The sequence below is a fragment of the Aplidium turbinatum genome, chromosome 18, assembly GCF_918807975.1.
Source record: "Aplidium turbinatum chromosome 18, kaAplTurb1.1, whole genome shotgun sequence".
Lineage (NCBI taxonomy): Eukaryota > Metazoa > Chordata > Ascidiacea > Aplousobranchia > Polyclinidae > Aplidium > Aplidium turbinatum.
The window spans coordinates 1,563,787-1,575,311 of NC_137489.1; the positions used below are offsets into that span (position 1 = coordinate 1,563,787).

An 11,525-nucleotide genomic window follows, 5' to 3' on the forward strand; every position below is an offset into this window, starting at 1 on the left:
GTCAATTTATGTTTAATATAAACACCTTAACTATTTTACTACGAGTTCTTTTAAAAACTTTTTTATATCAGCAGTAGAGTAGCCTATAAGTTATTGCTTAACGTTTCAAAACGTTATTATTACCGTCTATTGTTACCGTTTACCAAAAGTGCAAGTGGTCGCAAAATCTTGAATCTCGTGTCAATCCTTTCGTGGTATCTTCTTCAACATCAAATTGAATAAGCCAAAGAGAAGACAAATATATTTTTTTATCACGAAAGCGAGTTTTGCACATTGCTGTGGACGGGCCAATTTGAAAGCAAAAAGTACTGAAAGCACAGTTTCAATTATTTCAAAATGCTTTTTATGGCCAGCAGTGTTGCCACATAAAAGTGGAGGGAGGGTCCTCCGTTCTATTTCCTTGCGGACGTAATAATTTGCTGTATTGCAGGCAGTTGATTGATTGATTGAATCTTTATCCTCGGACTGGGAAAGCTTCTTGCAGAACTTAATCCTGGCAGTTTCGCATACTTGTAGAGGTTTTGAATCACTGACGCAGGGCCGGTTACCGAGATTGACAGAGTGAAGTTTCCGATTGTTGAAGTGTTGTTGCCAAGGAATTATTCTATCCACTTGGTGCAGCTAAACAGATAGCAATGCTTAACGTGCGTTGCTCAAGCGCACACCCCGAGAGTCGAACCAGCGCCGCTTGATCTTGAAACTTCTTCGTTCCAGAAGTCACGCGCTAACCAACTGAGCTATCCGGGCGTTGTGACACGCCATTGTGACATAACAAAGAGTAGGTAACCTATATCATCACAAAAACTAGGTGAACTCGAACAAGGAAACAAGAAATGGGTAGAGGTACAAACGCAAAAACAAAACAAAAATTGTGAGAATCCCTCATCACTTTAAATCTGCAACACATAAAGTAACAAAACAAATTGAAAAGCTGTTGTTTTTGTCTAAATCAAACACGTCGATCAATAGTTTGCAAACACAGATTACACCACCAATCCTAACTGATTTGTTGAAGTCATCGAGTATCTTCTGGGCAGGTTTAGACTTGTCATTGCAGACCTCAACGAAAAGTGTTTTGAAATGCAGAAAAAAAAGGTTTGCGTCGTGGCCACGGTTTGAAACCAGGTTGATAATAATCGCGCATCTTCTCAGCTTTTTTCTTGTGTTTTGTGCCGAGTTTCCTGACGTCACCTTCAACAGTAGGCTACGTCAATCTGATGAAAATATGAAGAGTCCAAAATGTAGATACCAAACTCTTGTTCAGTGAAGGTTTGGAAAACTAAATTATTTTCATCCTCTGAGCTATTGAATGAAACGTTTTCACATTGTCATTTCTTTTATCAATATTCTACTGCAAATGAAAACTTTTCATTGAATAGTTTATATTAATAATTTCATTCGATAGCATTGAAGATGAAAGCAGTTTAGTTTTGGAAATATTTGTTAAACCGCCATGGTTAAACATAAGTTTAATTTCTAAATTTTGGGTTCATTATTTTTTCAGGAATCATTGTTGCAAAAACACAATTTTATTCCTTATCATGGCTGACATTGGCGATCTTTATCTTGTTCATCATCATTTTTTTGGTGAAATCAATAACATTCTCGTGGCACCCATAAGCCTACATTCCTTATCTTGGTGAATGAACACACAGAAGCGGGGACAAGCAACGAAGGTAACAGAACGATACATTCCACGCTGCATAAGACATGACACCATCATCTTCGTGTGTTGTTTTTTTTTATTTCCGACTATCATAGCAAAAAAACAATATCACTTATTCCTTCATTAGATGCCGCTGAATGGAGAGCAATCCTGAAATGCGTTGCTCAAGCGCACACCCCGAGAGTCGAACCAGCGCCGCTTGATCTTGCGCCTGGCGCGTATCCACTGAGCTAACGGGGCGGACAAATATTACTTGTCATACCATAACAGGGGTCTGGGAAAAGATAGAAGCGACCAAATAGAAGTTTATGAGAAGGCAAAGCAGGGAACAGATCTCCTATGACTTGCTCCCATGGTAAAGAGAAGGTTAAAAGAAGACGAGCACTGATTAAACCTTTTGCCACGAGTTCTCATCTATTTGAGTTGTCACACATGAATTGGTCAGCGAAATATATCACGCTACTAACTTGCGTTTTATTGTGAAGACAAAAATTAACTTTGAGAAACCAATTCGTCAATTGATTTTAAGCAACCTATGCATGACAGCACGTAGTTTAACCAGCTCCGACTGTGCTGAATGTTTTAGTTCAACATCAGCTGCTTTAAAATATAAAATTAACTAATAAGGTGTTGCTTTAAGTGATTGTTCTGCTTTGGCATCATGCACGTTTTAACGTTCGCGTTTTGTCGCTTCTACCTTTTTCTAGACCTCTGCTATGTTTGGCATAGGTATTGTTTTTCGTTGTGATGGTCAGAAATAAAAACAAACTGAACTGAACTTACTTTCGGCCACGTTTTCGAGGTGATCAGTCACTGTGCGGTTACTTCACAATGGAATGTTAGAACATGACGTTTCATTAGTCGTAGCTAATCATGCGTAAAAATTGCTTGTGCTCGCTCATCCGTGAAAATTCCATAAAAGTCGCTTCATCCTTTGTAGCAGTTCCTTAATTCAAAGGCTTCGCTTCCCCTAGGTAATCCCCCGACAAATCTAAGGCTGTAATCCACCGGGAATACACAAACGGGGCGGTTTGTGTCGCAATAATATCACCGCCCGAAATAGCTGCGATTGGTCGCACACGTCAAAATAGATTATCATATATTGCATGTTTATTGTATTCTAATCTCTTAGTCTTTTGCATGTATACTTTTCGATTTCTCGGCAATGAAAAAAAGAAAAATTTCCTTCTGAAAAATCTTGAATCAGTAGAGTTTTTCTTCGATATTTTTAAAGCATGACAACGTTGATCGTGTAACTGTAACCGAATAGACTTGTAGTTGAGGCTATCCGCTGTTTAATGCCTGGTGGGTTTTCCTTCTGGTGTAGACTGCTGAAACAAGGACGTAGTCACAGGGAGGCTTGAGAAATCAATTGCCCCACTCCCAATGTTATGTTGCTCCCCCCAACAAAATGTTTTTGAGACAATTGCAAAGTTTTAATGACACTGTAGGCAGCCTATAGCCTATGTCATAAATGACGTTTCATAAATGTTTGGCTGCATTCAGTAGCTTTATTTTCAAACAAACCTTTTATTTCAAACATTAAAATACCCTCCCAAGAGTTGCTTTTGCCCCTCTAAAATTTCCTTTCTTGCTACGTCACTGCTGTAAAGACATCGGTTCGACAACTCCTGAGCGCGCGACTGTATCTTCGGAAAGACATTCCGAAGATTGGCTTTTTTGTTTTCCAGTGGGCTTGAAACTAAATATCCAGCGACAAACACCATTCAATTAATGTAGGATGATAATGTTGATTTAATTCTGAAAATAAAGGCTTTAGTTGTCAGAATTAATTTGGCTTTTCATACATCTGTTATGAAACCTGAAAGACCTTTCCTGTTTATTTTCAAGCATCTGGAAGCGGCTTTCATTGATTTTTAGCTTAGTTCAGCCAACCTCAGGTCTTGCATTGTTCCTCATGGCAAGAAAGAGTTCATTACATGAGGGCAAGAAAATAGAACTAGAACGAACGAACGAAAGAAAATACAGGGCAAAGAAAATAGGGCAAGAAAATACAACTAGAACGAACGTGATCTTTATTCAATTACATAAAAAAACTGCACAAAAATGAACAGTTTATAGCTGAGCAGTGAGAGCCTTGGCTCGGCGTTCGAAAGGTCGCCGGTTCGACACCACTCAAGAGCATGTGGCTGTGCCTTTGGAAAGACACTTAAAGGCATGCCTGAAGGTGGACACGAAGATTGGCTTCCTTGCCTTCCCGTCCACTAAATGTAAATCTTCCATTAGGCTACCAGACGTAAGCCTGGATGTGACAAAAAAAACAAAACAATAATTCAATGTACCGGTGAACTAATGCTGCACTGCTGTACCAAGTAGGTCTAGCCCAGTGGTTCCCAACCTTTTTGTTGTCACGGACCCCTTTGGAAAAATTATTAATTCTGCGGACCCCTACCTAAATTTTGCTTGAAACTCAACTAACATACTATTGACCAGTGGCGTAGCCAAGGGGGGGTTTTGGGGGTTACAACTCACCCCTTTGGCACGCGTGTGACGTCACGATATTGAGAATGGTGCTTTCGGTCTCTTTATGCTTGAAAATGATGCTTTCAGTCTAAAAAAAATTGCCTAATTTTAAACAAAACTGCATTAAAAGAGCGAATTTTGCCAATACCAAACATCTTAGCCAGGAGTTAGCAACAAGAAAACATAGAGACTTAGCTTTATTTTCGAAAAATGCCGAAAAAAACATGATCTTATCCTTTTGCTATGCCACCGGACAGCACCATTTTACAGGAATATTCATACCCACATTTTTGTTGAAAATGCTCTCAGAATGCACCAAATTTAAAGTAATTTTTCAAAATTTTCTGAGGGAGGCCCCCCAGATCCCCCGCCGCTGGGTCGTCACCCCCCCCCCTTTCAAAATTCCTGACTACGCTACTGCTATTGTAATAACTATGCTACTCAACTACTGCGTCGTATTGCATTGCCACTATGCCTCATGTGGCAAATATCAGGTTAAACAGTTGCTCAAATAAGAAAATGAATAAATTGTTCAAGAAATGTCAACAGTATTTGAATATTAAGGTGACCCAAAGTGCCATGCCGAAACTTTTTCAACGTAAGCAAATTTAATGAGAGGGCTGTTGTTGCCTTTCTTGAACTAAACGACTGAACTGTGGTTGAGTTTTGGCAATGCAACACGCATGTCATCTTCAACGTCCAGGCGATTTCGATATTTAGTTTTTATTGTAACAAGATCTAACCAAGCACTATATTATCTACTGGCCTACCAGTACAGCGTAGTCTCCAACTGCAAGCAGTGGTGTCGTTCCCCCACTATGAGGTAAACTTTGGTTGCACCGCATGCTTTCTATAGACGAGCCAACCCTGATTTGACTGTAATCGACATGCGTTGTGGTAGATGTAGTTGGTCAATGTACACACTGTCGGCAGCAGCATAGATTTATTTTAATACAGTAGAACTCGGTTAATCCGGATTCGATTTGACCAGCGATTCCATCCGGATTAGGCGAAGATCCGGATTAACCGATGACGGTTCTATCAAACCTGACTCATTTGTACTTCCAGTTTCATCCGGATTAGGCGAAGATCCAGATTAACCGAATCCGGATTAACCGAGTTCTACTTGTACATACCGGTACAGTTTATTCTCGCGGGCTTGAGCTTTATTGACACATTTGCATTCAAAGAGAGAAATAAAAGTAAAAAGATCGCTTTTCGATTTTTTTTCCAAACTTCATTAAGATAACCACGGACCCCCAAATGCTTTCTCACGGACCCCCAAGGGGTCCGCGCACCCCAGGTTGGGAACCACTGGTCTAGCCTGATTGTAACAACGAAACGAGACCAACCTCAAGGAACGAATTGCATCTCGAGAATCCATTCTCATCGGTCACGTGATTGTTGAAGCCGACCTGGAAGTCTTCCCATTGACGAGGAATATCGCTGGAGAGAAAATGTCACGTTTAATCGCGATCTCTCGCAAGCATTATGACGTCACAAACGCCAAGCTCAGATGACAAACCTGAACTTGAATACAATCCGCCAATCATCGCTTTCCGAATATTTGCTGTCTACGACCGGTTTTGAAACAGTGAAGTCACCACCTGCGAAAAAACACTCTTGCAGAATAGTTGTCGCTAACGGCGCCTAATGAATTGAATAAGTCCCCAGTAAAAACATTTCAACAATCGGAAACTTCACTCTGTCAATCTCGGTAACCGGCCCTGCGTCAAAAGCCTCCACAAGAATGCGAAACTACCAGGAATAGCATATCAAGGTCTTGTCAGTCCGAGGATAAAGATTCAAAACCAAACCAACCAAACTTGAGTGAGTTCAACCGCAATCGCGCGATCAATTTTTGTTTGTTTGTTTGTTTGTTTATCTTTATCCTGCATTGCGGGAAAGCGGACTTGAGCGCTATGCATCGGTGTACGCCTTCCGACATACACCTGACCCACGCTGCAGCCGACGGCAATGTCTGTTTCCGGTTGTCTACTCTACTTATGACTTAAATTTGGTACTACCCATTACTCGAAATCGATCACTGGGTAGAGGCAATTATCGTAAAGTTTCTTGCCCAGAGAAACAACAACAAGTGCGGGTGGCTGGAGTCGAACATGCAGGCTCTCGACTGCGAGCCCAACTCGCTAACCACTCGGCCACTGCTCGTCGGCCACTCGCTAACTCGCTAACCGCTAACTCGCTAACTCGCTAACCCCTCGGCCACTGCACCTCGGCCACTGCAATTGTTACGTCACAGCAAAAAAAAACGGAACCCCGCACCAATTTTATGAATTGTTTTCTTGCGTTTTTCGACGTAGAAGACTTCCTCCTGTTCTTCTTTGGATTTTCTCAGCCTGTAGGTCCCAGTCATTTGTGTCTGAGGCGTCAACAATTCAAATCTCATCGGCTCAAAAAACGAGGGAGCCCCATAACCTACGTCCACCAACCATGGCTCCCCGCTGATAGAAACCTGTAATTAAGTAACTGCATGTGTGGATCTTCCAAACCGCCAATCTAATCCTGGGAATAATAATCCGCTGTTCAACCAAAACAAACTGCTCAAAGATCAATTGCATTCATACAAAAGGTCTCAAAAGCAATTATTAAAAACTATATCTTTGATAAACTATTTATCGGGCTTAGCCAGAAGTAGGCAGTATAGCAAGCTGCTTTTTTGGTAGCGATAGAGGCGCTACATGGAGTAGAGACACTGCTGTTTTCCTGATGTAGCAGACGGGCGCTGCGTTTCCTTTGTGCTTTCAAATATAAAATGAATTTTTAAGAGATTTTTGAAAGATGCGTCAGATTAAAATTTCAACTCAAAACGTGCCTCCCATAACGACATTGAAATGGCGTTGTAAGCAAATGTGCTACTGAAAAGTGACATCATTCGTTTTCAAGGTCATTTTGACTTCACAAGGTTCTTGAATAAAGCTTTCCAAGTGTCGGTCCAAGACAAAAGTAGCGCGTTACTTTTCATTGGCTGGTAGCGAGAACGCCGCTTTCTTGGCATATAGTAGTGGTAGAACATTACTTTCAAACCAGCGGATGCCTATTGTCTACCTCTGAATATAGCCTGCATCAAAATTTAGGCTGGGTATTTCTGAGCAGGTCAAGTTAGAGGCAGTCAACTGAGTTTAAAGGTTTTTGGTCGGAGAGTTCAAGGGAGTTCCATTGAAGAGCCACCAACTAGTTTGTATGCGCAACAAAGGAGGTAAATTTGTAGACTTTCACACACGTCATTGATCGTTACCACTGTTGATAACGCACCCCAAGACATAGTAGGTTAACTTACTACATCACCCAACATAATTTTCGTGATTCAACAAGCCACAGTCACGCAGGATCTGCTACATCAAGAAAAAATCTGAAACTTTTTTTAAAACTAAAACAAACAATATTTACTTTCAGAACGAGATGGTCATATTTTGGGCTGAAGACGTCGCGACTTCTTTGAAACGCACTTCCCTCGAGCAACTCGAGCTTGTATCCGAGCGCGCGCAGCAAGGTCGCGAACAGACCGTTCAGCTCAAAGCAAAACCCCCCGCGGTTGTTGATAACCACGTTCTTGTAAATATAATCCAGGTCAAAGAGCTTGGTGTTCGGTCCTCCAAACAAATCCATCGTGTCTTCTGGCACTGTCGTGGCGTGGCACCAGCACAAGCTCTTTAGTGTTGCCAAGTTAGCAGTCTTTGAACCAACATAACCAATCCTTTTAAAATATTTATCAATGTCAAGTGCAACACATTCAAGCATATTGGTCTATGCAAAGTTGCAAACCTTTAATGACAAGCAATTGATCGAAGGATAAATTTCAAACCCAACATTTGTCACCTCAATAAAGTTAGCCAAGTGAACGTCTGGCTGCATTCATATAGCTCGAATATATCAAGCTTTACACTGATGCATCCATAAAACATGTTGTAATATTGTACCTTATGAGCAATTCATCCTTCTTTCAGGAGTTTCAAATAATTTTCGATAATAAATATAGTGCAGCAGTGCGGGGTTACATTGATCCAAAAGTTGTCAGAGTGGCCAATTGTTTTATTTGTTTAATTTAGTAAAAAATAACTAATTTTTAAAGATGCTCAAATGCAACCATAGTAGTTATATATATACAATTTTATGCATTATATTTCAATAGAAAAATAGGCATTGCTTATAACTTCTTGTCTCAAATAGCAGGTAATTATAAATCACTCAAGTTCTTCATGTATATACGTCTGGCAACTATTATTGTAAATAAACGGTAACTTTTGATCTAGATTAACTCAAAACTGCACATACAATGACTTATATATGTCAACTATTGACATAAGTCGTGGTTCAGATTATACAGTTCTTTCACATTAATTCCTTACAAACACTTTGCAATTCAACAATATATTTTAGGAATCCAGGTTGTGTTAAATTAATGATGCGAAAGATTAACTCGCAATATGATCAACCTCTTCAAATTAAAAGCAAAAAAATCAATGAGGCATGTTGGAAACCAATGTAACATTAAGGAAGGAAAAAGCTAAAAAAAAACAATTTTTTATTTAAGATTAATGTTTTAAACTAACAGCATAAAAATGTTGATACACATACATATCACACAATTTGATTTCATAATGCAAATAAAATTTCATTATATTTTTTTAAATAACTTGCTTTTCATTCTTAGAAGTTTAAATTTGCAACAAACATATAAATGGTCAAATAAACAACAGTAGCCTACATTAGTGATTAAAATGTGCAACTGTGCATGAAGACTACCTCATCGATTCATGCAATAAGAAATTGTTTGCACTAAGTTAATGTTAAAGCATTTATGTTGAAACTAATCATTCACACATTTGACCTCAACAGCGAAGTTTGGCGTTACGCAGTGGCATTCTTACCACATATCGTAGACATAGCTTTTGAGGTTACGACCCTGGTCACTTAGACATGGTGATATTTTGTTTTTGCAAAAACATCAATAACAAAGAAAAACTGGCTTAATTGGCTTTCACTAGTTATCTTCTGTGCAACGTAAATGGTTTGTTTGTCATATCTGCATATTTCAATTCATGTTTTCAGAATAAAAACTGTTTTATGCTTTTTCAATAGTGAGTAGGCTAATAAAGTTTAATTATTAAACTTTTTCAATTGTGTTGGTATTTCTGAATTTTTGTTAGCAAAAACAACATGAAGCCGGATTTGTTAAATAAAATTGCACATAATCTTTGCTCTAGTTCACTCAGTTAAATTTTGTTTCAGTGAACTGTTATTTACTAGCCTATTCGATGACTGTACAAAGCAACAATACTAATTTTCAAAGATTATTCTCATTACCATACACTTTTAGCACTTTTGTTTTGCTTTTTTTTTTCCTAGATTAAAGTCAAGTTGAAATGTTGATGTTGGACGTGAGACATTACATTTCGCAAAAAGATACATAAATATACACCTTGCATCATGCCTGAGTGACATACAATGACCATAGCCTCAAAAACTATAATTACTACATATGGTGACTATAGCATCTGTCTTGATTTTCTTCAATTGCCAAGAAAACCCACTTTTATGCATTCATTACAAATACATTGAAAATCAATTAGATCTTAAACACAAAATTGAACATGAGCAGTAAGAAAAACTTTCCCAACTAAGATGAAAAGATTCGCAGTATTGATACTTCCAAAACAGTGAACTGTCTTATAAATATATTCAACATGCGCAGGAAAATACAATAGGAACTTAATCCGCTTTGACTCGCCTTGATTTTTTAATGTTCTTTTGACGTTTTTCTGCTTTTTTCTTTACTTTCTCTTTTTCTTCAATCATCTTTGACAGTTTATATGCAAGAAAGGCACTGATGATGAACAAAGGAGAAAGAATCAAAAACAAAGTCACAATGAAGTCCCATGGGTCTTCTCCAACCCACTTTAAGAAATTAATTAACCATTCCGGGGGAGGAGCTTGGCCACTAGGAGGCGGTGTAGAATCATCCATGTTTGTAATATTTTTTAAATAATTAGATCTAAATTGGTGTTTTCAGGCTTTGTTTTCATTTAACTGCTAATGGCTGTAAAAATGAAATATTTTTAAATATAAACAAACTCGATGGCATCTTAGTCACCTCAACAACACTGCGGTGCAATATTAAAAATTTCATGGATCAAATCTTGGTTGTTATACTGCATTGCATTTCTTTATTTTCCATAAAATCTAAATTCACAGCCAGAGCTCTGGCTGGACTTGATGATTTCTGGTTCTTAAAATCTGAATTTCTGACTGATTCATGTTTAAATATGAAAAAAATTGGGAAATTTAAAATTTCACACGAGGCAAATCCCAATTCGACACAAAAATTCAGGAAGCGCTATTAATCAAATGCCACAACCAAATTCAAACAAACGATTATGGGCGGTAGATGCGTCCATTCTGTTTGACATTTACCAAATGTATCACGTACCATACCCTGTGGTGCAAATTCACTTGCAGTTATGTAGGTGACAAAAGATGATAAAAAAAAGTCAGACAAAGATGAAAAAACTTCAGTATTTCTTTTATTTAGTTACGTAGTTGCTTTCTTCTTCATGTACTTTTTTCATCTGTCTGTTTTCTAGACTGTTGCTTATCAATTGCTGTATATTTCTCGATGCTTATTGTCAGTTAGCTATTAACATTATCGTACTTTCAAGAAGTTGAAATTTATTGCATTTTTATAAATAGTTTCAGATTCCTGATGAGGGCTTAAGTTAAGCCAAAAACGTTCGACTGTTAAAACTATTTGTAAATATGTAAAATATATTGATATAATACTCAACCCTGTAGTATTGTTGTGTATGGTCTCAATGGTATGTCTTTGGTACGAAAAAGCAAACTCTCTCCCGAAACTACAAATTTAATTTTTCTTGCATGGAAACACTGCTTGCTTGAAGTCTGAAATTGAAGCAGTGTTGCAAGTTATAATTTGTTCTTTCTTCCCCGCGCTTTTTAGAATCAGCAGTCAGTTGTTTGTTTTCCAGGTCTAAATGTAACAATTGAACTCAACAAAAAAATTAGCCCTGGCGACATCTCATTTTGAATAAAATTTAGTAGAAAATTTTTTTGTGGTCATTTTGATATCAAGATGAAGGGAATCAGTGAAAAACTCGAAAATACAACGCAATTCAAAGAAGCCTGGATTAAGGCAAGCCTTAATATTAGTGAAATCGGCCGCCTTTTTTGCTTTATAGATATGTTAGATCTCCCCATCCACGCAAATTGGTAAAGAAAGCAAAGTATAGAAAATTTTCAAGACAGCAGTTTTTTGTAGAGCATCCAGCATGGGACTAAGAGGGCTCAAGCCACCCCCTCAAACCCGCCACATAAAATGAAGTTTCTGTATGTTCCC

At 38.3% G+C, this 11,525-nt stretch overlaps 1 protein-coding gene across 3 annotated transcripts; it reads right to left on the reverse strand.

Annotated features, from left to right (window-relative positions):
• Positions 1-547: 547 nt before the first annotated feature.
• LOC145787882 (arylamine N-acetyltransferase, pineal gland isozyme NAT-10-like) lies at positions 548-10,207 on the reverse strand. 3 transcript variants are annotated; one of them, XM_082599721.1, is made up of 5 exons: positions 7,562-10,207; positions 6,437-6,626; positions 5,676-5,757; positions 5,503-5,596; positions 548-896 (listed from the first exon to the last, which is right to left on the reverse strand). In XM_082599721.1, the coding sequence occupies exons 1-5, from the start codon at positions 7,910-7,912 to the stop codon at positions 891-893; spliced, it is 723 nt and encodes a 240-aa protein (XP_082455847.1). In that variant the 5' UTR covers positions 7,913-10,207; the 3' UTR covers positions 548-890. The 3 variants fall into 3 exon arrangements, with proteins under 3 accessions (XP_082455847.1, XP_082455846.1, XP_082455848.1); XM_082599720.1 differs by lacking the exon at positions 548-896 and adding an exon at positions 2,831-3,368; XM_082599722.1 differs by lacking the exon at positions 548-896 and adding an exon at positions 3,304-3,427.
• Between the last annotated feature and the right edge of the window lie 1,318 nt (positions 10,208-11,525).